The 27,383-nt window shown below is 34.4% G+C and overlaps 1 protein-coding gene across 1 annotated transcript in view; it reads left to right on the top strand.

The window, feature by feature from the left end:
- The first annotated feature begins 2,305 nt into the window (after positions 1-2,305).
- LOC138336697 (guanylate cyclase soluble subunit beta-2-like) overlaps positions 2,306-27,383 on the top strand; it is a 58,060-nt gene continuing 32,982 nt past the window's right edge. Inside the window, exons 1-3 of the mRNA XM_069286245.1 lie at positions 2,306-2,369; positions 3,469-3,541; positions 14,342-14,415. Of these exons, the coding sequence (XP_069142346.1) occupies positions 3,539-3,541; positions 14,342-14,415 (77 nt within the window). The 5' untranslated portion in view covers positions 2,306-2,369; positions 3,469-3,538. The remainder of the gene's footprint in view (positions 2,370-3,468; positions 3,542-14,341; positions 14,416-27,383) is intronic.

The raw sequence follows: 27,383 nt of genomic DNA, 5'->3' as shown, positions 1-27,383 counted from the left end.
TGTGTTATTTAGTCGATGTTAATTTTCTTTAATTACACTGTTACGATTTGTACCTAATTTTTCATTAAAGTTTATTGTTGGGATTATTCTGGGAGATCAGTACACTTAAATAAAATAAAAAAAATGAAATGTAATTGTCAATGTTGTGGTGTCTTCATATCCACGCATCAACAAAACTTAATGAGTAAATGACAAACAGAAGTTGTTCCTCGCCGTACAAATGAGATAGAAGATCCACAGTAAGATACATTTTTCCTTCATACCTACACACGTAATACTGGTTGGTATTGGGCAATACACTCATGTCGCCTGAAGCTGTATTGCATGGCTACCTATGCAATAAAGCCTCGTGACGTCACTGCGTCAACAAAATTGCTATTTTCTTGGTACAATTTTAACATTATTTTTTAGATTTACTTTAAAAGATACAAACAACGGGATTTGCGTTGAAATCATCACGCATATTTTTATGTATGAAGAATTGACTTGCAATCACGGATTTTTTTTTAATTAATTTCAAAATGTAGGAAAAATTTTAGTAGTAAAATTGCAATAAAACGTCGAGGTAAGCCTCGGGTTTTACTACCATTTTGTGACCCTTGGGTAGAATATCCCTATCCTTCATATCCACATATGAAAGATTCTTATAATCTGTAAACGACCCCTCTGTGACAAAGGAAAGGGGGGATAGATGAAGGGGGATATGAAGCCTATATAATATGTCAAAGGGGGAAATGTGGTACTAATTAAGCCACATAAAGTTTTGATGTACAGAGGCGAACAATATTCAATTAATCTTCGAAAAATAGAAATATTTGCGTTTTTCGTATGACGTAATATTGAGAAGAAGAAACAGCGAGGAATTCAGTATTACATTTTTAATTCTCTGAATGCCTTTGTTTTTAAAGTATATTTTGACCTATGTTCTAGATTCAACTTCAATATGACACTTTTCCATACTGAAATATCATATATCAGTCTACATCGAAAATTTACTATTATGGCTGTCCCATATTCTGACGTTATGCAAACCCACATACTGCCTAATGAAATTATACTAATAATGATCAAAATTCTCCCCGATCCATGAATGATAGTGTATCGTAACCAGGGGATATACCAAAACACTTCCCTCTTCAGTGGCGAACACTCAATTAAAGACCAAAATTATGTCGTTGTCAAGAGATAATTGAAAGCAAATTGTCTTTTAAGTAGAATGATAAAGAGAAATAGCTTTCATCATGTAATGGAGCGAGCATAAGCTCTCCCTTATTAATCAATAATTAACGTGTGTATTGAATTGACCTTAATAATTAAATCATACCTTTAGGATAAATGGCCGTAGGTTTCTACAGATATTGTATTTGTGGCTGTTCTTAACGATGCCCAACGTCTGATTATGGTTTTTTTTTATCATAAAAAGGAGCACACAAATGAGAATTTTTCTTCGGTTACAAAAGCTACTTACTTTACACCATTAGCATCAATGAATAGTTTAAGCTTCTTATTTTACTTCAAAAGAAAATTATTGAAAATAATTACTTGCGTCCGAAAAAAAATCTATGGCACTATGCCCTATATGAAATGAAGTACTTATTGTGCATGTACCAAAAGCAAAATGAATTATTTTACATGGTTTTTTTTTGTATTAATTAGACACATATGTACACGATAAAACACTAGTTTTTGTACAAATAATGTGCATCGGATTTGCACTGTCGACGGTGGAGCATCTTTAAGGGATGCCCTTTCGATGAACGACAAGTTCGAACATTAAACGTAGTTTAAAAAGATATATTTCCCACAAAGATCAAAATTCGCAACGACCTGTATTTGTTACTCTCATATATATTTTAATGCAGTAATTATGATACACAATCTTGTATTTAGGTCATTTATTTATTAACGAATGAGTAAAACCTATCGTCATAAGTTATCGACAACATGTCACTACTAATCGTTTAGAACTGTGACGTGGGAAGACGAGATCTTTAAACAATGAGTGTACCCGTGCTCAACCACTGATCAGTTTCCATAACGGCGCTTCCATATTTGTTGACATAAGGACAATCGAGCAATCTTTCTGTTGTTTTGATTAAAAATTCAATACAGAATATAGCACTAACGTCTAAACGGTTGGTGAAATCGGCTGATCAGATTTCATTGACAAAATTCGATTAAAATACCATTTGTTCAACGAAGATGTACTAAGGGCATTTCGGATATGGATGTTCGCTAATTGTTCTATGGATTTATTCTCAGGGTGTTATGAATAATCAAATATCCAGGTAACTGTCTGCGACGCGCGCGCTTCAGTGGTCATCCCAACTACGACTAGGTCCTAAGTAGACATCTCGGACACTTTCAAGGTACGTAATACTTATAAAATTTTATCTCTATCGAGAGCAAATCATATTTGACACTTATTTGAACCATTAGATGAAAGTGAAAGTATTTGTGTCACGCATTCCTGTTTCAAAGTTATGAATTATAGATATGGACTATTCTCGTTCTGACCATGTTATAGTGCTACTGTTTGATTGATAACATAGTTTAGCCATTGGTGTCTGATGGACCTCTTATAATACTTTGCGGAAAATGGCATATAATGATATCTCTACAGATTCTAAACATTTTATGAGCCTTAATGGGTTATTCATGATACGACTATTTTTTATTATTCCCCAGACTGTACTTTCCATTGTTTGTTTATATATATCATAATATTATATAATCAATATATTGTTCAGATTATTATTTTCCACTTGTCTTTATATTTATTTTTTTTCTCATTACCTTTCCTGTTATGTTTCATGTTAGTGACATAGTAAATTTGAACCTTATTTTAACTTTAGAACTCATTGAAAATACCGAGAAAGCCAAACATTGAAGTACAAAATTATAAAAAAAAACTTTTTAAATAATTAAAATCTTTAATACTTCTCCTTTATTGCAAACGTTGACAAACTATCTTACATGTTAAGTATTAAACAATTTTAATTACTTATGTTTCGTTATGTATTAAGTTTAATGTGGCCGTTCATCAGATGTATTTCTTAATTTTATCATGAATGGATTCGTTAAATAACCTTTTACAATAAATATATCAATGCAATTGGTAGCTTCAACAGAAACAAATATTTTGTAGTATTCATACCCTTAATGTGACGTCCATCATAATGTTTTGTTGGAAGTTTTGTACATTTACTCCAAAGCTCATCGTTAAAAGGGTTATTATAAATGTTATTGTATATGTTTACTATGGACGTACGAATGTATTGACACATCGTCCTTTGTCGTTAAATCAAACATAAAACGCGATTACTACTTTTCGACAACACCTTACCTGGCCAGATATATTTAATTAGCTATTTGGCCAGGTTGTATATCGTATCCGTTGTACGTTTGTGACGTTTTGTTTACAGCTGGAGGCACCTGAGTGTTTAGTGTGTTTCATTATTCAACTAGGTTGCTGGTCCTGAAAGATTACACAGAGTTCCTTTAAGAGGACGAACGAACGAAGAGCAGCCATCAAATTATGGTAAGTACAACATGTTGTTACAAATGCAATAATCTTATCTTAATCCTTTATACAAACATGGCGGGATTCACGCGAAGCTCAGTATTATTCTCCAAAGAGAATCGTTAGAATTATTTTCATTACATATAATACGAACTGTAACTAAATGTTGATATGACTATGGGTTATATTTTGCTCGTTCAGACCTTTAACTTGTATATCACACAAGTATATTGAAATAAACCTATCAATACGCAATACACAATCAATCAATTAATGGTTTTATTTAAGTGTCAAACACCTTACATCGTATAAAACATTTTATAAAAGTAATATTTTCATTAAACGTAAACTTTGTTCAGACAAAAATGGCTTATTTAGGCACCGTGCATATATACAATCTGTATGTTATTAAAAAACACACAGGAAAGAAAACAAAACAAAAAAACAGGATAATCTAAAATGTTCGATGCTAAAGGTATCAAATAGTAAATTTAAAAGTTACAAAATACAAAATACCTCTCCTCCTGCACATGACATCAAGTTGATTTGATTAAAAATTTAGAGGAGAAATATCTATCAGGAATTTGAATTGGTTAAAATTGTGTACACGTTCAAACTGTCAAAATCCACATATTTTTGAACATCATCATCATCATCATCTAAAAGTGGCCATCGTAAATTATCATAAAACTCACAATGTTTACAAATCCTCCTTTCTGCTAGCATCAAATTATCCGTGTTGCCGTGTCTGAATTCCTTTGGCTGCCCCGCAGTGTTTGTTCCGTCTAGTGATTTCGTAACAGGTTGTTTACAAAGAGACAACGCTTCAAAACAAGCCGGTAACATATAATAATAACAATAAACCAGCTAACACATACTGAGTGTTCATATATCAGGTCATCCTCGATACTCCAGAGGTTATTATCACTGACATTACATCTCCCCCTGGACTATCTCTTAGTAAAATTGAAGGCACCAGAAGACACAGGTAAGTTGATCTTTTGATGTACAATCAAATAATTGTATAACGGTACACTGTGGTTGACTGTGTTCCTTTGAAGTTGGGCTTCGTTCTCTTTGTGATCTTCAAGGAAGTCTCTGCAGGTCTGTGATTGGTCAGTTATTTTCTCCTGAACTGCATCCAGTTTTACTATGAGATAGTTTAGAGGTGGATATAACGTCAGTGATAGTAAACCCTGGAGTATCGAGGATGATATCAGGTAGGGCCAGCAAATAAAATATATTCGATTACACGAATGTCTTCTTAGTTTGAAGACAGTTACGTTGCATGAGTGAGGTGTTAAGTTATTCAAGTGTATTTCTGTTCATCTCTGTTTGATATATTATCCGTCAAGTGTTTTGCGTACATCAACTTGTTTTAAGATTTAACATGTTTTCAAGTCTAATTGCTCTTTTATGGCGACTCAATATCTCAACCTATACTTCTATGATCTACTTTGAAAAATTTTCAAGACGATTTAAATATCGCGATTTTTTATCAAACGCAAAATGCGTAAATGTTATCGCACTTGAAAACGAATTTACTTCCAGTGCGATTCTTGACTTACTTGTTTAGTCTATGTGTAATTTATCATATCAATAACACGTTGATGTCTATTCCGTCTTTGCATATTACAGAGTTAGCTCCCTTGCGGGTAGGTATTGATTGTTACGTCATTATTTTGTGAGCACAATTCACGTCGTTTTCTCCGAAACACATGACATCACAATCAATAACTACCCGCAAATGCAGATAACTCTGTAATATGCAAATTCGGAATAGTTTCATTCTGTGGTATTATGCTGGATGGTATCTATTTCTTCCGTTGTCTCCCTCCACACTGTAAACGTTTATTCGAATTAAATGATGGATGGAACAGCTTACACTGAAATCGTGTTTTATAAAACGTTTCAATAATAAGTTGCGCCAGTGATATTGCCTTTTTATTTTTACTTTGGATCTGACAACATACCAATATGTTTGAATAAAGTGCATTTTATCTTTTTCTCGTAATCGGTATCAGCTTTCATTATGCCTTAACGTCATTATAAAGAGTAAAATTAGGGAAACCTATGAACCGTCTAAAGATATGACAGATTTGTATAAGCAACTTAACATTCGTTTTTCCAGATGGACATTTCACGTGAACCTAAGTAAAATAGTTCTAAATAAAATATAATGTGATGACACATATATTCCAATGTTATATATGCTGCTAGTTGATTTATAGAACCGTTTTACTATAAGGGATTTAAAAACTTATTCCCGATATGTAGAAAATAGATTTTCAATTGCCAAATATGATAAATACTGACATTTCTATTATACTGGTTGATAAAAAAATAAATTCTCTTTTACTACACTTATAACTCGAATAAGCGATATACGAATGTTTGTGAAATTCATTGGCACGATCTTCGATGAGACTTTAAAGAGGTTTTCATTTCATATGAGGTTGAGATTTAATGAAACATTTTAGGCTTTTTCATTCCCTAAGACGTGGAGACAAAATAACTAACTACATTTATAGGCAAACAATAAAACAAATAAATAAATAATTTAAAAAAATCGAATAACAAAATAAATAATGCAAAAGATTACAATCATTTGAAAGAATTTCTAATTCAACCTATGATATTGTTTTTTCATGATTTCGAAGACAATAATTTGATGAGTAGCTGGTCTAAATATAGGTCTCATGAGATTTCTTAACAAATCTGGGCCCATTTGTTTAAAAGATGATTAGGATAATCACAGTTAAACGACAAATTTCAAATCAACATAAAATAATTTCTGGCGATTTCTGGCAGATTTGACACATGTAAGATTCCGAAGATCTCCATTCTTTAATTACTTGCTGATTTCAGAGAGTTTGCAAGTTTGTACGCCTTAATACAATATAATTATGACTAACAATACAATAAATTAACACTTACAAAAAATATCTGGAAATATTGCAGTTCACAGAGGTATTAAGCACGTGCACAGGGACCTAGTACGAAGTTCTTACCAACAGTATTTATATACATATATATCCGGGCCTCGAACTCACGATCTACGGCATCCAGTCGCCTAGCCAAACATACCTGCGCCTTCTACCACCGCGCCACATCAACGTTCCCAAAAAAGGATGTTTTAATGACGAAGTGATAGTAGGTACGATATGCTGACATGATCACTGAGGAAACTGTCAAATTAAACCTTTGGATTAACAAATAGTGCATATGATACATTGTGTTTAGAAATTAGAGCATATCAAAGAAACACGATAATCTAATAAATATATACATAGACTGTTGGTTAGAAATTCGTACCAGGTCCCTGTGAGCACCTCATACCATCGCTAACCGCTCCTATCCGACTATACTGATGTGTTGATGGGAGTCGGATCGTTTCAGGGAATCAGATCTCCGATGGTTATTGATAAAATTAACAATACAGAGTGTCTGAAGGCTGTTAGTTTTTAAAAAAAATTATCGATACATGAAATAATGTGGTCCACATCAATCAATCTTTTATACTTTGTCAATTCTGGTTTCGCTAGAGGAACTAACAATTCATTTCATTATTTACCAATGATACCCCTCCCCTTCCCCCTTCAAGGTTAATGAACACACATTAATCAGGAAGGGGATACCGGCATCAGATATGAATTTCCTATTTAAAGCGAGAATAGTATTGATCCCCATCACAGAAAAGTAATTTAAACGCACTCGGATGCTTTTAAATAGTCTATTTGCCTTCACTTTATGTACACGGACGAACAAAATAGTAAACTGCTAACAATTATACCTTTTGCTCTTTTTGCATTGATTAAACTAGAATGTGTTAATGTTTTGTTTATGTTGCATTCAATCGAAATTTATGTTTATAAACGTAACAAAACCTTCTGTCGTAATGACGTAACTGGGTCGCGAGTTGGAATTCCATATAAGGCAGTTGCCAGATTCTGGCGATTGGCGGTGGTTTTCTCCAGGTACTCGTACTCCATCATCATCTAAGCCTGAAACGTCCTTAACGATGCTACACCACTTACGAATGGTATTTTTCTCTATCAAAAACAGCTGCAGATGAATTTAGTATTTTATTCAGTACAAAAGTGACTTACTTACCATTACTACTATTGAAAAGAATGAACTTCTTATTTTAATTCAAGATAAAGATATTTGATTAAAATAATTAATTGTGTGTTAATTAAGACGTACAATGTAGGTGATGTTTTTTCTCGGATTGTTGTGACTCTCCGATTATTTAGTTTGTTCTTAAATGACCCTTGTTGACGTAAAAAACACAGACAAAATATTTTCAAATCTTTTGATATCATTGATGATTTACTCGATTTTACTTATTTACATGTTAATTTACAAACCTACAATTCATTTTACATGTTCACTCCTATAGTTGCCACGCTCGATTTCTATACCAAAGCATACTTTACTAGTGGTTTTCATCAGTCGACTTACGCAATCTCATATTAATGTAGCTTATATTACGTTTTTTCACACTCAATTTAACATCTGAAGATATTTTTAGAATGACGTGAAATAGATACTAGTATTTGATAATTTCCCGTCGAGAACTAAATAAATTGAGCTTTACAAATACCTGCAAAAGAGAAAAATTGATTGAAGCTTGACTTTAAATGCATATGAGAGGTTATTAATTAATCTTTTATTCATATACGCTGATCTGAACGATAACAAAATCAGACAAACACTTTGTATTGATTTGACAGTGACTATAACGAACGTTGGTATTATGTTCCTCCTCGCTGAAGCTGTACTCCTATTTCCCATCGATATATCAATGCAGCCTGGTATGACATATTGGGTGACTTTGGTTTCAAAGGTAGCACATTGCTTCAAAAAGGAACTAAAATGAAACAAATTTTTGATTGCAATATTCAAATAACTAACTTTTTTTTTTAAATTATTTTTCAAAGATTTTCAAAACATACATGATCCTTAGATATAACATCAACAATCACGCACGTATTCCTACAAATTTAACATTTATTTCAAACTCTTATTTCTCAAATACATTCAAAGTTATCTTTTATAAATCTTTCAACTGAAGGATAACAAACATATACTCCTAAAAAGCCAATAAAGAAAAGAAAATGTAGTAATGGAATCACTTATTTGATTTTTTCGATATTCTACGAAGCATATTTTCCTCTTGAAATAATACACTCCGATCCTATTACCGAAAAACTTGCAGTAGATATTCTGATGATTTTAAATGTTATCAAATCCAGCCTATCATTAGTGATTTATGCTATAGAATCTGTTGCCCTTCCCTTTTATAGTTGCGACACAAAGTTAAAATAAAATCAACGCTTGCCTATATTACAGTTTACAGTACACTCCAAGTTATCGTTATATTTTACACTGCCCTCCAAAAGTTTGTACACGTGTACTTTTACAAATGTACACAAAGTGTGGACATATCTAAACCTTGTAATTACAGACATCAGTATATTTCATTTATCAACTTATACACCTTCTTTAACTCAATAAATGCATTTTTGAGAGATTTCTTAAATAGATAAATTGGCAGCAAAATTTAACATATCTAAAAAAAACTTTTGGAGGGTAGTGTGTATCGTCAAGCTGAGCTCATAATATTAAACAATCAAAGTAACATCCAAAATATAATAATACATACATAAAAAACAAAGTAAGAGAAAGTTTTTGCGGGGAACCAAAACTAAGCGTAATTTACCGGATCTTTAAATGGATTGCTAAGATATATGATGTAATGTCGACGAAATCAAACACCAGTTCCCTTGAACTCTGACGCGTTTGGTCTACCATTCTCCTCTCTCGCTTGGAAAGACTAAAGTCCGGATAATCATTCTACTGGAAACACAATGTATTGACCAAGCGCAAACAAACTCGGTCACCTGGGTTCAATCTGACCACCGTCGCGCCTGCCATTGGCGATCTATTGCCGTTCTGAAGTGGATTTCCTTGTACATTTAGCAATTCGATAACGTTTATCATCGGGATTGTGTCATGAGGTATTTAGATAAGGTCATGACAAGGATAGAGATTGCTTTGTAAACTTACATTGTTTTGTCTCCGATTAGACAAAGTTTAGTGTTACATTGGTCTAGATAACATGTTTTTTGTAACCTATTGTCTTTTATTTTTCTTTATAAAAAACTTGAAGAAGTAGCATTTGAATTAATTATGGATATACAGTGTATACATATTTGTATGTAAATAGACTATTTGGAAAGTACTTAAATAGGCGTAGCCTTATGCCCAATCCGTTCAATGTCAATAAAACTAAATTTGATTAAAATAAGATTATATTTCACCCTTAGGCATACAAGTATGTAACAGGAGGTCAATATAATACATAATATAGTCATGCTTTATAAAGAGCACATAGCGTGTGAAAGTGCATTATAATATATATATGCTCAATCAATAGTTTGAATATAAATTGTTTACATTTGTCAGAACAGCTATGTTAAATAATAAATTAGCCTTTTATTTTCATAACACTAGGATTTCTATTCTATAACTATATTAATTTGGTATGGGTCAATGAAGTAATATCAACAGTTATTTTCCATATAACACTTGGTCCTTATAGACATATGTCTGTAGGATAGGGCAAAGAAGTAATTCTAACATTCTTCGGCGATCGCAACCAATTATAGCGACTGACCGAAGGGATCATTCAGACAATACACATAGATATTGTCCCTTTAGTTTATCTGTATATTTTATCTGTGTGTTCATTGTTTATGTTTTTGTGTACGTCCGAGACCGTCCTTAACATCTAATTTTATTTCTTCTTGTGTCTTGACAAAGGGGCAGATCGCCTCGAAAATTCGACAATCTTTTGTCCACACTGTTAGAATTACTTCTTTGCCCTATATTAATTTGGTATACACATTTCTCATACTGCATTAAAAATAATGAAACAATATGGAAGCAGAGGTGAACCAACTGTATTTCGCGGCGACTTAATTTCGCGATTTCCGTTTTAAAATTAATTTGCGGAGATAAACTTTCGCGAATTTACCTTAATCGCGAAATTTGCGAAAATACATCGCACGCGAAAGAAAGTTGGTTAACAGTATTTGATTCTAGAAGGTTTAGTTTGATTCGCCGGCGTTGTCGTAATTATCGCTGTGTACTTAACTATCACATCACTTATTATTTACTCGGCAAAATAGCAAAGTACACATTCATCTTTTACATAATTTTACACAAGGGATTTTTTTATTTGTTTGGTGATAAGGTTATCGATATAGATGTTCAGCTATTTCAAACAACATATTTATAACCTGTCAATTCTTGTTTTGGACCTTTGACCCCCAAAAAAATTTCGCTGGCACAAATCACTTGTCACATCTCGGCAGATTCCGTCCTTTGTCGGATTCAGCCGAGGTTAGACGAGTGGTACCTGTAGATTTCTTAATTTGAATAAAATACCATTGTGATGCGATATTAGAATTGCACATACTGTCTTTATGCTAAAATTGTAAAATTAACCTGAATATTGGATTTTTATTCTTTCTGGCGCCTCCCATGACACCAATTCAGTTTTTTTACTTGGTGTTTGTCCTTGTGGTTAAAGGGGTATGGATTATCTACCATGGTCGACCATCCTCGAGTTCCAGGGGTTACGATCACTTACGATTTCTTAACCCCTGGACTATGTCATAGCAAAACTGAAGGCAGTTCAGGAGAAACAAATCTGACCAACCGCAGAGATGCAGAGACTTTCCTTGAAGTTTTACAGAGTGCGATGTTCGCCTTCCATGCCATACAGACCGATATTCGATTCTTTTGATGTATCTCAAAGGACTTAACTGCCTGTTATACGATGTCGTTTCAATTTTTCTATGATATATTCAAGATTTTTAGAGATCGTAAGTGGTCATAACAACAGGCGATCGAGGTTGATGGCCTAGACATACAAACGTTGAAAACAATAGAATTAACTGTTCTAGATATATGTGTGCCGCTCTGTGCCTTTAGCAGTAATGTTGTATGGTATAGTGCACAATGGGATCCCCTCGGAGAAATTTCCGGTAATCTTCGGAAATATAACACAGTCAACAAGGTCACAGGGGTCAAAAAGGCTAAAATCTTTAAAACAACTTCTTCTCAAGAACCAGAAGGCCCAAAGTACTGATATTTGGCCTGTGACATGCTGGATGAAGGGCTACCAAGTTTGTTCAAGTGAATGACCTTGACCTTCAATAAAGGTCAAAGGGGTAAAAAGGCTAAAATCTTTAAAACGACTTCTTCTCAAGAACCAGAAGGCTCAGGGTACTGATATTGGGCCTGTGACATGCTGGGATGAAGGGCTACCAAGTTTGTTCAAATGAATGACCTTGACCTTCATTCAAGGTCAGAGGGGTCAAAATTACTAAAATCTTTTAAATGATTTCTTCTCAAGAACCAGAAGGCCTAGGGTACTGATATTGGGCCTGTAGGATGCTTGGATGAAGGGCTACCAAGTTTGTTCAAATAAATGACCTTGACCTTCATTCAAGGTCACAGGGGTCAAATAGGCTAAAATCTTTAAACGACTTCTTCTCAAGAACCAGAAGGCCTAGGGTACTGATATTGGGCCTGTAGGATGCTTGGATGAAGGGCTACCAAGTTTGTTCAAATAAATGACCTTGACCTTCATTCAAGGTCATAGGGGTCAAATAGGCAAAATCTTTAAACGACTTTGTTGTATTGTACTAATAGTCAGATGACCGTTAAGGCCCATGGGCCTCTTGTTTAATAAAATATCTTTATCAATTATCAGATTTAAAGATGCTCCACCGCCGACAGAGCATGAATGATATTCATCATTTGAACAATAATTGGTGTTCAATCGTGTGTATGTATGTCTAATTAACACAAAAATAATATATATATTTTCATTTTGCCTTTGGTGCATGCGCAATCAGTACTTCATTCCATATAGGATATAGTGCGTCGGAATTTTTTCGGGATGCAATTAATTATTTTTCATATTTTTAACTTGACATAGAATTAAAAGCTCAAACTTTTCAATGGTGGTAAGTAATTTTTGTAACTGAAGAAAAATACTAAATCGTCTCCTCCTGTTTTTGATAGTGAAAGAATACTTTTTGTCGGCGGTGGAGCATCTTTAAATTATATTATAACATAAATATATCATAAAAATCAATTGAATTGTAATTTGAAAATAATAAAAATATACGCATATTTAAGGCTTTTAAAAAGTGTTAAAAAAACATAAAATGTGGTTTCGCACATGACCCTTGTTTTGACCCTTTCACCCGTTTTTTCAAGGGTGATCACCCGATTTGACTTCACCAGATGTTGGCAATACTGAACACTTCGAGGTGATATATTTCCGAACATTGACGGAATTACTCGAGATATCGCGATTGGTATTCCGTATTTGCATATTACAATGTTAGCTCCCTTGCGGGTAGGTATCGATTGTTACGTCATTATTTTGTGAGAGCAATTCGCGTCGTTTTCTCCGAAACGTATGACGTTGCGCTCCCGAACACATGACGTCACAATCAATACCTACCCCCAAGTATACTCTGTAATAAGCAAATTCGGAATAGTACGATCACAGTGATAGCAATAAGAAACGGATAAGTATCTCGGTCACGCACTCAAGCACGTGCTCGGTGCATATTAGGGATGAAACAATTCACATTTACATTAAGTATTTATAGAATACTGACCACAATGAACTCCAACCATAAGATAATTCTAGACGGTCCTTTTTTCAAGCTCAATCCTGTTTGATAAATAATTCCATCATCAATGAGAGACATCTGTTAATAGATTAGCAAATAGACATTTCTTGGTAATTAAGTTACGATGTTCAATGGTAATAAGAAATGCATACAAAGTAATGATATATTGTTGGTATACGAAAATGCTTACAAAGAAATGATTAACCGTCTGAAGACCGAACTCTGTTATCTTCTTTGTAGACGTGATTATATCACAAAGAAAAATTAAAAATGAAACGAAATAGATTTCCTTATCGATATTAACATCACGGGGTTGAAAGATTGTATTAATGTATATCCTGATATTTATGGTGCGTGAGTGCAGCTAGGTCCAGTGTAAAACAATATCGGGAAAAGGGCAATAACTCCTACGACTTTATGGAAAATATATTTTAATAAAATCCATTTGACATATAGGTAAGTAATATTCCTTATATACGATGGTTATTGATGGTGTGTTTATTTTGAGTATTTATATTATATAATTTTTTTTATAATAAGTTTGAAGTAAAGTCTGTAATTTTCCTATGTATGATATATCAATTGTCTTGATCGTTTGACATGACACTTCGAGTGTCCAACATATCATCTCCACAATATCCCGTACAATCGACATACTATCCATTTTGTCAATAGCTCGACATCTATTATGTCGATGTTTATACAGAAGGAAATTTATATGATTGGATTGAGAATTAACTTTGAATCAATTTTTGTTTTTTTTTTTAATTTTCAGCTGGATGAAATTCATAATTTATTTGATGTTTATATTTTATATTGAATTAATCGTTTTATCTAATTTTGTCATGGTCAAATTTTCCGTTCCGTGTACGTTGGGTAGTTACCTTTAAATTGTATAGTTTGTTCATTGTTCTTGAAGAAGGTAAAACTAAAGTCATAGTTTTTTCAGGATGGTTAAATTCGAGATAAACTATGAAAGTTATATTTTTAACTAAATAAATTGTTAATTAATTTTATTTTCAGAGTAGTCAAATTCGAGTTTTAATGGATACTCAAATTCTTAATTGAATGATTTGTTTATATCTGTTTACAGTATGGCCAAATCCATGTTTGCGTCCGTGAGTTGGTGCTAGAGAAGTTTAGTCAGGAGGCATGGGACAAAATCATGTAAGTTTAATTCATATACAGGTATAGACCTTTTATCTATAGTGTAGAATATGATAAACCTGAAACATTAGCCCAGACGAGCCTTATTTTGACAAACAATTTGCACTTTACATGTATATGCATAAAATTTAAGAGCTACTGTTACAAATAAAATAGTAATCACAGTCATACATAATTAAAGATTTACTATAACCAACATGCACAACGCTGTAAGTTGAACAGAATATGCGGAAATAAAAGCATAAGCAACAGATACTGCAAGCCAACTTAATTTTCGCGTATTTTCGATCGTATAGGGTTCGCGAAAATCAATCACCGCGAAAACGTTACAGCTCTAAACAAGAAAAGATTTTTTAGGTAAATCGCGAGAATAGATATCCACGAAAGAATCGTTAGGTATGATAAAGCAATATTAAGTCGCCGGGAAATTGAGCTGATTTACAGCAAGTACTGTTTACGATCTTACATGGGCCTGTCAGGTGGACAGGGATTTCTCTTACCCCAGACAGGGATATCCACAGCTTTACCGGTGTGAGATTTTTTTTATCTCACCCTAGGGTAAAGACAAGCTTCGCGAGATCTTTGCACGTGCTCAACAATAGTTTGACGTCACAACAACAGTCTCATACTCTGTAAGTGAATGTCCTTTTACAATTATATGTGACAAGGTCATCTAACATGAGTAAAAATGTCATAAGCTATGCCTAGTAACGTAGAATTCTTGTTATTATGTATGTTGAAAGATAAGATTTGTTTGTTAGCCATTGGTCCAAGGCATAAGACCTGGACTTATCATGGTTGGCTTTCAATGAATTAAATTAGGAATCAGTCAATGAGGGATTCAATGTCCTTCTTTAAGACTTTTCTGACGACATTGGGACTTTAATGTGCATAGAACATATCATAATCGTACAAAGTAGAGTGGTAAACAAAATAGAAAATATAATTTAAACAATTTTCCACTTCGAAATTAATAATTTACTGACATGAGTAGAAACAACATTTTGAATTTATTTCAATTTGAATATGACAGAGAAGAATGTAGGGCATTTCTCTAGTCTTAGTTTCTGTCACATTTCTACATTTCTAAGTAAAATAAATATAAAAAAAATGATCTAGTTTACGAGAATAATTTTGTCGGTGAATATGAATAATTGTATGATTTATCATCCAGATAAGGAAAACTGAAACTGCTACCGGTTTTTATCCAATTAATCAATGAGATATTTGTAATTTGAATTAAGCTGTTTCATTACGGAAACGACTGAACGAGTTGATAAATCCTACCGCCAACTGTCGCGTGCAATAGAAGGGAGATGACTCCAATTTAAAATGGGATTGCGTGGTAAACCACCATTGATTCATTGAGTACTTTTTTCCGTGTGTATATTGCTATAGACTTTTAACGGTAGTCTCGGCTGTTGTCTGGATTGAGTTTTCTTGCACTCGTTAGTTAAAATTGAGCTACAAATATATGTCTCAATGACGAACTTATGCAGAAGTGTAGTTTAATAAGCAGTTTAGCGACATTTGGTCTCCGTTTGTCTCGTCGCTATTAAATACACACGCAATGTAGCTATTCATAATTGTAATTTTATTTATTTTTTATTTTTGAAAGTCATCTTTCATGACATGGTATAGCTGATAATACACAAATGAAACTAAACAATATCGGATTCATGTAGCTTTATGAATCTTTATATCACTTGCTAAATGTCATCTTCACTTACAATTTAGGAACACCTTTGGTCAATCTAATTAAAATTCTATGTTCAGTATATACTCAAGTAAACTTCGTATGTTTATATGGAGTTTACGGAGTGGAAAATGAACATTGAATTTTAATTAGATTGACCTTTGGCAAGCAAAGGTGACGAACTCAATTTTTTATATTTTTTTTTTCAAATTATTTCACAGGTGTATGTAAAAATGTATAAAGATGAAGGCTCATGCAAAATAAACCACTCTTAATTTTGTAAATACTAACATAACTAGAGATTTAATTTTGGAGTGACCATTACGTTGAGGTGAAAGAGATATTCGTAATTATAAAGGCAATGCTTGAGGCAGCGTGCAGCAACTATAGCAAGCATAAAACCATTGTCTTTATTGTATTTTATCATGATTATATGCGTGTCAAAATGTCCGTTAATATAGCATTTGGAATCCGAGTTGGCAATTCCCTGAATTTCGAATATTCCAAAAATGAGATCCGGTCTCTAGATTAAGGTAGCTCTGATAGCTTCCATGCCACTGTGTTTGTTAGTGTAGTCAACGATCATCTCCACCAGTGTGTTGGAAGGACATGGGACGCGTTGTCTTTCTTGGGCATTGGGTCTCAACTCTCAGATCTCGTCCGTGATATGTGAATATGCTTGAAGAGATCGGAGACTACAACTGTCATATCATCATCATTCATCTTGTCGGACAAATATTACCCGAGTTGCACGAGAATCCAATATGATTAGTCACGATGATGATGATGACAACGTCGATGATAATGAGGATGATGGTGAAAGGAATGATGAGGATGTTGATAATAATGATAATGACGATAATGGTGGTGGTGATGATGATGATGATGATGATGATGACGACGATGATGAAAATGATAAAGATGACGACGATGATAATGATAATAATGATGATGATGATAATGATGATGATGATGATGATGATGATGATGATGATGATGATGATGATGATGATGATGATGATGATGATGATGATGATGATGATGATGATGATGATGATGATAATGATGATGACGACGATGATGAAAATGATAAAGATGACGACGATGATAATGATAATAATGATGATGATGATAATGATAATAATGATGATGATGATAATGATAATAATGATGATGATGATAATGATAATGATGATGATGATGATGATGATAATGATAATAATGATGATGATGATGATAATAATGAGAAATTACGAATACGAATAAGACATTTATCAATAAGGATATTGAAATTTGCCTTATTCATTCTCATAATATCAGTTCCATGCAATCCCATCATATTTCTGCCAGTTTATGTAAGATACCATGATATTATGACGCTGTGATTTTATAATGTGCTATAAGATGCTATCGATTTGTATATAATATTGGGTTACTCAATGTGCATCTTGGCCTTCTATTCCGATACCCACCCCTCCCCTTTAAAAATATACAAAAATAAAAAAAAATATTAATAGAAAATGTAAAAATGTAGAATTTTGTTTCTATCATTGTGATTGATCACTAGTAGGTTTCGGATAGCCAATAACGACCTCAAGCTTCGGTCAATAATTTGTTAGATTGCTGCTCAATATATCATTATATTGATAAATATAAAACAACGTAATTGCAAAATAATCACCACAACGTCATTAAAATCGCATATTTCATAAATAATTGCACTGCACTTTAGCGCAACTCGGTGTCAAATTTTCGAGAAAATTTTTTAAGAAGCCATTCATACGACTGTTGAAGATAGCAGTACGACGAACAAATTATTTGCACTTGTTTGGTTGTAAGATAATCAATATTTGTTTATAAAATGAGCACATATAGTAAAAAGATAATTGTTTTCACATTAATGTTCCATTTTTGGTTTTTTAAGGTGATATTGCACATTAAAGAAAAACACGCAATTGAGATGGAATCAAATAACAACGTTATATATTTGTGTTGGAATGCAGGACTGATATATAAAAAAAAAAACACCTTACCAATGAATTCGAATATCAAAGAGTTATTGATTTCTGTTTTTTTTTGTTTTCAATCTAAATTGCATGCTTTTTAGTAGCTTTTATATCAGTTTTCATACTCTTTTGCAAGATATACATGTATTCATTATAGTTAAAGATTCCCCATCGCCGACTAATAGTATGTTTCCTCTATCAAAACCAGGAGCAGACGAATTAGTATTTTACTTCAGATACAGAAATTACTTACACTACGCCGTTACCACCATTGAAAAGTTTGAGCTTCTTATTTTACTTCAAGACCATATCCTCGATTTCCAAGGGTTAATGTTACTTACGAGATTGTAAGTGACCGTTTACCCTGGAAATCGTGGATGTATTGACCATACAGTTTACACAAATTCAAATTTTCTGGGGCCGAATGGTTAAGGTGTCATATTACCACCAGACCTCCACCCCGGGTCACAAGTCCAATCCGATGTGGGACAGTTGCCAGGTACTGACCGCTGTTCGGTGATTTTTTTTCTCCGGGTATTCCGGACTTTTTTTCCACCAGCAAACCTAGCACGTCCTTACATGACCCTGGCTTTTAGTAGGACGTTAAACTAATAAAACAAAACGAAATGCACAAGTTCTATATTTGATGGATCTTAAAATTCTCACAAGAATTTGAGTCATAAAAGTAAAAGTAAACATTATGGTACATTATAACAAACCTTTGGGGACCAACAAAGCGATTTCTTTATCAACATTCTGACACTCTAGTCTACAAATATATTTAATGGACTACCGCCGAAAGAGCATAAACTAAACGTGTGTATAGCAAACACAAAAATACATGGAATAGTATCATGGGAATTTCGCGGGACACAATGAATTATTTTTCATATTTTTATCTTGAATTAAAAATTTTCAAGCTCAAACTTTTTAATGGTGGTAATGTTGTAAAGTAAGGAACGTTTGTAACGGAAGAGTAGTACAAATTCGTCTGCCCCTGTTTTTGATAGCGAAAAAATACCATTCGTTAACGGTGCAGCATCTTTAAGTATCCCACAAGAATTTTAAAGATTCATGGAACTTATAGTAAACGTCGTAGTACATGATAACAACCTTTGGGGACCAAAAAAAAACCATCCAACTAATTCTTTATCAACGTGCTGACACTCCAATCCACAAATGTATTTACGTCTGGTATGTAAACACGCGACGATGTTTTGTCATGTGACAGAGTACAGAGAACCTAAGGCTCATTAGGAGTATCGACCGGTGACTGGGAAACGTCCCTAAGAACCTCACCAACATTAAGTAAATGTCCATTCTATGCAACTCTTACAATTCGCCAGTATATACGGTCCAGCAATTCATTAATTCCAAAATATTCATTAATCGAAGTAGAAAATACCATGAAAATAGTTCGACTTATTTCAATATCCGAAATGACATTCTTTTGATACATTTAAACCGTGAGAAAGGACAAGACCGGGTTTATTGAAACAAGAATAAATCAAAAATGAATTTATGCCGCTTCTATTTTAACTGAAGTTTTGACTTAAATCTGTATTTTTTGTTTCAAGAAATCGGGGACATGACCAATACAATAATTAGATAGGGATTTCAAGTTATACAGATTCGAGTATTTTTACAAACCGGTTCGAATATAATTGAAATCAGTTGATGTCATTAGAATTTAAAAAAAAATCAATGAAAGCAATTATTATTTCAATTATTTTGAAATGTAAGCTTATAAGAAGTACTGACCCCAAGATTCTGAAACAATTTAAAATAGTCTTAATTTTAGATTTAGGCAATCACAAATGACATTACAAAAAGTTACGTCATTTTTGATTGGCTAAGCAAGACTTCAGTCTAAGATTGTTTCATGATCCTGGGACCTGGGCTCAATTGTTTGTATAATTAGCTTAATCACTTGCTTAGTGAAAAGGCCCTTAGCTCTTTGCTACACCTGTTCAGGTAAAATTAATTGATTGGCTGCCTTGATGACGCTTTACTTTTATTTATGTTCTTGCTAAAACCAAGTCTATGTAAAAGAGAGTTATGTAAGTAAAATTTTGGCAAGTTAATCTGGTTCTGATTATTCAAAACAAATGTGGAAACTTATTTACGTCAAAACCTAAATTTTTGTGCGAAACAAATTTGACTTTAGACAGTTTTTGCTTACATTTGCTTCCAGAAATCGGAGCATGAAAAGGGTGTAGTAACTAAGTAATCAGGATTTGAAAATTGACGTTTTAACTATGATAAATTATTAATGTTACGAGATGTCAAGATATGCATGTGGATGTCATTTAGTAATAGTGTACGTAGACTATCGGTGACATTGCTAGTTCTGTCTCAGAGCTCATGGACTTCATTACGGCAACACAAGACGCCGGAAGTTGTCGGAATAGCCTTTCCCGGAACAATAAACCTATAAAACCAAGCCAGGCAAACACACTACGTGAACTCGTCAATAGCACCTTAACATCATTGCCAGGAGTGATATTGACGGATGGTTCAGTTATAAAAGGGTCCGTCAGTAATGTCATAGCTTGGCAACAACAACATCGCTACCTGTCGACATGTACTGTGAGGTATTTTATAGTAGCTTCCGTTTTTAGAATAAATGTTCCTATTACACCATAGAGACAGCAATTAACTAGTACGAAGAGATGAACATAAAAGGGCAAACAGAGAAATTATAGTAGGGAACACAATAAAATTGTCTTTTGTGTTAAAACAACGGCCGTTTTAGAATTTTAATTGTTAGCACGAGCAAAACATTAGAGTAAAAATTGAAATAGGATTGTTTTTGATAAAAACAAATGTCGCCGTTCCGGAAATTAAAAGTTTCCACTTTAATACGCATTGTCATCCATTGACCGATTTACTCCATGTTTTAGAGATGATTTAAGACTGATTGTATTTTTGAACTTGAATGTGACTTTTATGAACGCTATTTAAGGGGACAATTCACTCCAAGAAAACATTAAAATTTGTACATATATCAGAAAAAAATCCAGTTCTAATGGAAATTAAATCAGTCGGTTTTACTGTGATATGCCAAAAAACCCATGGTGGTGAAATGCGTATGAAATGTTCAAACACGCTCGCTGTCCGCCATTACATATTGTGGTCAAACATCTTGTATGTCGAACCCTGTCTCTTGCTCGTAGAGTAATGCTACTTTTGTCTAGAATAGATCAAATCGCTCTGACAGTAGTGTGTTTACCTTATTAGGTGAATTGTATTGTCTAAAAAATCATTTTATCACCTTCACTGTGGTTATGTAGTTCATTCGTTTAAAGTGTATGACTTTGGCTCGGATATAGGTACAGCGTACATATTGTACCTGCTTAAGCGTATTGATCAACGATTTATAATAACAACGGTATTAATTATAATACTTAACAATGCCGTGGAATTTGTCAATATTTTGTGTTATATGTTTCATAAGAAATGTAGAACAATACATTTATGCCATAGTTTGCTTTTTTGGTTATGTAAAAGAATTAGTGTAAGTGAATTGTCCCTTTAAGGTTTGTAGCAGGTAATATAATGTTTTTCGACAGTTTAGCATTTAGTGTTCTTCACAAAATGAAATAAATCATTAAAAAAATTAGAATGGGTTATTGACAACTGTGTTAGAAAAATGTCGATAACACTTTCTAGCAGTGTGCCATATATTCCTTTCAGCCATCAGTTACATGACTAAGAAAATAAATCAAAATTTGACACAAGTTATCTAGATTAAATGGGATAATAGAGCTTTGTTTTTAAGAGAGACTTATTGATCCATCAACAGATTTTTTTTGTTTACTTAAGTTCGTTTTCCGACTATAATGTTCCGTTACTTTTTCCGTAAACATGTCGCAATCATTATTTCTCTGGATTTCATTAAAGACCTAACAAATTTTCCCGAAACAACTTTTCTGAATTTTTCTATATATCCTAATTGGTGTTGCCTTAGTTCATAAAAAATATGGCCGACAAGTACCATCACTTTTTAAACCACGGAAGCTTATTTGGTACTATTTCTCAACACACGATGAGAAGACATGTCTCAAGACTTCCAAAGCTACGATTATTGTCAACCAGAGAACGTTTTTATGGCATCAACTGTCATTATGTGATGACAAAGCGTAATTATTGTGCTTTGGAAACGGTTTATCGAATAACGATACTCTGTACTGTCTTTTGGAAGTAAAGCGCCGCTTCTTTGCATTTTCCAATGAAATCTGTGGAGGCGTGTGATAGGTCAGTTTGTTCCCTCTTGGAATGTCATTGGTGTTACATGTACATTGACATCAAGAGTGATAAGGATAATGATGATACCCCGGATTATAGATATTTATATTCTCTCATACCCACAGGTCTAATACTGACTGGCAATACACTCATGTCGCCTTTGGTTGGTCTCGGGCAATTCACCCATGTCGTCTCTGACTGGTCTCGGGCAATTCACCCATGTCGCCTCTGACTGGTCTCGGGCAATACACCCATGTCGTCTCTGACTGGTCTCGGGCAATTCACCCATGTCGCCTCTGGCCGGTCTCCTGCAATACACCCATGTCGTTTCTGACTGGTCTCGGGAAATACACCCATGTCGCCTCTGACTGGTCTCGGGCAATACACCAATGTCGTCTCTGACTGGTCTCGGGCAATTCACCCATGTCGCCTCTGGCCGGTCTCCTGCAATACACCCATGTCGTCTCTGGCTGGTCTCGGGCAATACACCCATGTCGTCTCTGGCTGGTCTCGGGCAATACACTCATGTCGCCTCTGACTGGTCTCGGGCAATACACCCATGTCGTCTCTGACTGGTCTCGGGCAATACACCCATGTCGCCTCTGACTGGTCTCGGGCAATACACCCATGTCGTCTCTGACTGGTCTCGGGCAATTCACCCATGTCGCCTCTGACTGGTCTCGGGCAATACACTCATGTCGTCTCTGACTGGTCTCGGGCAATACACTCATGTCGCCTCTGACTGGTCTCGGGCAATTCACCCATGTCGCCTCTGACTGGTCTCGGGCAATACACCAATGTCGTCTCTGGCTGGTGTCGGGGAATACAATCATGTCGTCTCTGGCTGGTCTCTGGCAATACACCCATGTCGTCTCTGGCTAGTCTCGGGCAATACACCCATGTCGTCTCTGGTTGGTCTCGGGCAATTCACCCATGTCGTTTCTGACTGGTCTCGGGAAATACACCCATGTCGTCTCTGGCTAGTCTCGGGCAATACACCCATGTCGTCTCTGGCTGGTGTCGGGGAATACAATCATGTCGTCTCTGGCTGGTCTCTGGCAATACACTCATGTCGCCTCTGACTGGTCTCAGGCAATACATCCATGTCGTCTCTGGCTGGTCTTGGGCAAGCCAATACACTCATGTCGCCAGAGGCTTATTAAATGTCTACCTATGCAATACAGCCTCTTAATGCCACAGCGTCAACGAAGTTACTACTTTCTTGGTACAGTTTTAACATTTTTTAAAGAAAATAGTCTTGTTTTGTTTAAATAGAACCAAAGGACGAGATTTGCGTTGAAAATATCACGTATTTGTCATGTATGTAGAATCGACTTGCATTTGCGGTTTTTATATATATATATTCCAAATAGCGAAATATCATAGTTGTAAAATTACAATAAAACGTCGGGGTATTAGAGAAAAATACTCATTCATATGTGGATTGTGCAAGCAATATCATAATATTTCATAATGTTTTATTTTCAATTGCCGCCAAATATGTCGAAAAATGCAGTTTTCCATGAATACCTTCTCTTTTGTGCTGCCCTTGCCATAGTCCCAAAGTAGAACAAGATGAAAAAGAAAATATCGTTCTGTTTCAACTTTTGGTTGAAGGTCAGTGTTCTGTAAGTATTCAGTTTGAAGTGGCTGTAGGTTTTTTTTAGTGGAGAATAAGTATGTATTAATCAGTATCAATGACTGTTTAAGCCACTTCGGGAATGTAAAATACTGCAAAACTCCCCCAAAACATACCTAGTCAGCCTCTTTCTCCTGTTGACACAAAGTCAGCTTATGTAGCTTCCGATTTCACCTGATGACATCGATCTTAATCACCTTTTACTGCTATTCTCAGCAGAAACCAAGGTTTCCCTAGCTCAATTTTTCTATTCTTGCTGAATCAGGATAGTTGGTTTCAATCCAATGATTTTTCACTGCAGATTGAATTCGATTATTTCCCGTCATGCGCACACTAATGCACCTGGTATCCCTTCTTAAATGTCTATAATTAGCCGATCAGCTAATTCTAGCTCGTTTGGTGTTCATAACTCCCTGTTATCCGATTGCGCAGCATAAAAGAGGGTTAAACCTTAACGGCAATGATTTTTAAACGATTTTTAAAAGATATTAAAAGTTGGGGCTTCGACTACTGAATAAGGAAGCAATATCCACAACTATCCAACTAAATCTCCCATGTGATATTTGCCCTGCTCGGGTAATTTCCGAGTGTTTCATCTACTCCTAGTGACTGTATGTGTAGATAGTATATCTAGTTTTGTCATATCATTTTATAGACCTCCACAACGTCCTTCTGTATAGTTTTGTTATATTTCGTGGTGAAAACTTTCGCGATTTATTATTTTGGACTTATCTGCACGGGTTTTTTTTTGCGAATATTCTTATGACAGGCTGTAATACGTGAAACAATGATTTTGATAAATTTCGCGAGGTATTAAATTTCGAGAGTTTGGATGAACCCGCGAAGTAAAGCTTTTAAAGGTCCACTACCTTCCCGAAACACACACACACAAAACTCTTAACTTAACAATAACATACATTTGTAAGATAATATACATCAAAAGCAGTAGATGAAGTTTCAGCACCAAACAAATGAAAAATTGTCTTCGTAGTCTATGTTAACGGTATAGATTCATATCTCTGTTTTGCCGTCTGGCGCAACTAACGCGCGGTAATTAGTACCACGGCGGGAGACATAAAAAAATCCGCGTACATTTCATTTATTTTATTTCAATTGAATTGTTCAGAAGGTATTTGATAAGTGCAGTATTAACGGTAAGTTAATAATGTTTGCGGCTTTACAAAATTTTACATTCCCATTTTAAAAATCAAAAGCCGTTTCGGAAAGGTAATGGGCCTTTAAGTCTTCGGTGGTATAGTATATCGTGTATAGTATGTACTCTTTTAATAGGTCTTCTCTGAACATTTTCATTAGCTATTTGATTTATCTAGATGATTGTGTAGAGATGTACTGAAAGTCCTTCTGGGATGATAATGCGCTTCGACAGATTGGCTTACATGCCGACTAAATAAATATTTATCAAGTTTCAAACCTATTTTTTAATGCTGTTACATGTACTAACTTAGTATTATATTTGTTCATCTGACAGAAAATGATTAGTGCAATTTGGGGTTAATTGCCAATATTGATAAATGTTTTGACGTTCCGTGACATTTTCCAGTATACAGTTTTTTCGACTATATGATGAATATCATACTGAAATTTAGACAATTCATTGTTATTTTCAGAATACATGTAGTTAACAGCCAAAAGTAAAAGAAAATCTTTCATAACACTAAGATTGGCATGTTTAAAGTTGTATTTCTGGTAATTTTCACTGTAACGATATATTACTTAAACATTTTATATTTGAACATGCACGTGTAACTTCTTGATTAAGCTCCCCAAAAGAATATGTCGGCCTATAAGAGCGCCGAAATCTAGGGATCATATATTCCTGGTTTTGAATACAGCGCCTTCAATCACCGCCATGTTCAGTACCTTCGGCTTTTGTCGGCATTCCGAATCGTACCACGTGACTTATATCTACACGTCCTGCACGTGGTGATCCAGGTAACTAGCGTAAGCGCACATGTGTTTGTTTACGTTTTCCTTCTGGCTAATATGAGCAAATCGTGCTGGTATATGTCCACAGAGCGAGTATTTGAAACATCTAATTCACACATTGCCGTAATTCAATATTGTGTGTTTCAAATATTGTAATGTGCAAGCATTATTTTCTTTGTAGATCCAGTCTGCTGAGGTCGACCGCATGTTTTGTTTATGAAAAAATTTGTTGACATTTGGTTTCACAACTCTCGTTTTACTTCGAGATTGTCGCGACGATGTTCGGAAGAGTTCGGAATGATTCGGCATCTTTCGAGTTTATTTTTGACGTGTACACGTTAAAAAGATTTTTCACTTTTATAATTAAAAATACTTCCAGTGCTGCAACTTTATAAAAAGTGGTAAAAGTAGAAAGTTTAAACCTCGGACAGACGGGGAAAAATGTGTATAACACTTAAACAGTTTTCACTATGATAAAAAAAGCGAAAGTGATAGACCATACAACTTTAATATATACATTTTATAAAGAATAGAAAAGGACCCAGAACGGTACCTTGAAATACGCCACTAGTTCCATATAACCAGGTGGGATTTGTCACCCTGTATGACTACACATTGCTTAAGTCTGCTAGAAAGTCCACTCCAGTACTCCAGTGATTCCAAACACGCGATTGTTGGTATTTTGTCAAAGGTTTTAGTGAAATCTAGATAGAGATAGACAGTTTTATCCTTTATCACAATAGTTGCGGTCCATATCTCATCGCGTCTAATTTGTCGTTTTCGAATGCTTTACTGAAATCTAGATAGATAGTATCAACTGTTTCATTCTTATCAATAGCTTTGGCCTATACCTCTATCAAAAGTATTTGTTGTACATGAGTTCCTGACCTGAAGCCGTGTTGGTGTTTCTGTAAAAAAATTGTAACGCTCCGTAAAATCCACTACATGTTTTAGCCTATGCAATCTTGTTCGACCGACCTATTCCAATTTTTAGCAATCCAATTAAAATCGACACTGTTATTACACCCCATTACCTTCTGCAGTGTGATGCGGTATAATGAACAATCTGATGATATAATGAGATACTTGCATTTGATTAAAGTCCGTAATTTTCCTGATCGTATGCAAATTAGCTCCCCATTTGCTCTTAAATTGGCAACAAAGGAAGATAATGAAAATGTCAATTTAAATGATGTTTTCAAATTGAAGCAAATTGAGTTACATTTGTCAATTCACTTCTTTTATTACACATTGTGTATAAAAAAGGTCATACATATAGAATTTAAGTATAAGGCATGACAGGCAAAATTTAATGCATTATTTGTAAAACCTCGATGATTCGAACTTCGATGAATCGAATTTCTCGCTGTATCGAACTTTTTGTCTGGTCCCGAATTTCTTCACTATATAACATTACTAACTAACCCATGTA

Source organism: Argopecten irradians, chromosome 12, assembly GCF_041381155.1.
Source record: "Argopecten irradians isolate NY chromosome 12, Ai_NY, whole genome shotgun sequence".
NCBI lineage: Eukaryota > Metazoa > Mollusca > Bivalvia > Pectinida > Pectinidae > Argopecten > Argopecten irradians.
The sequence above is the reverse complement of the archived record's forward strand: the minus strand, read 5'-3'. Positions and strand labels throughout refer to the sequence as shown.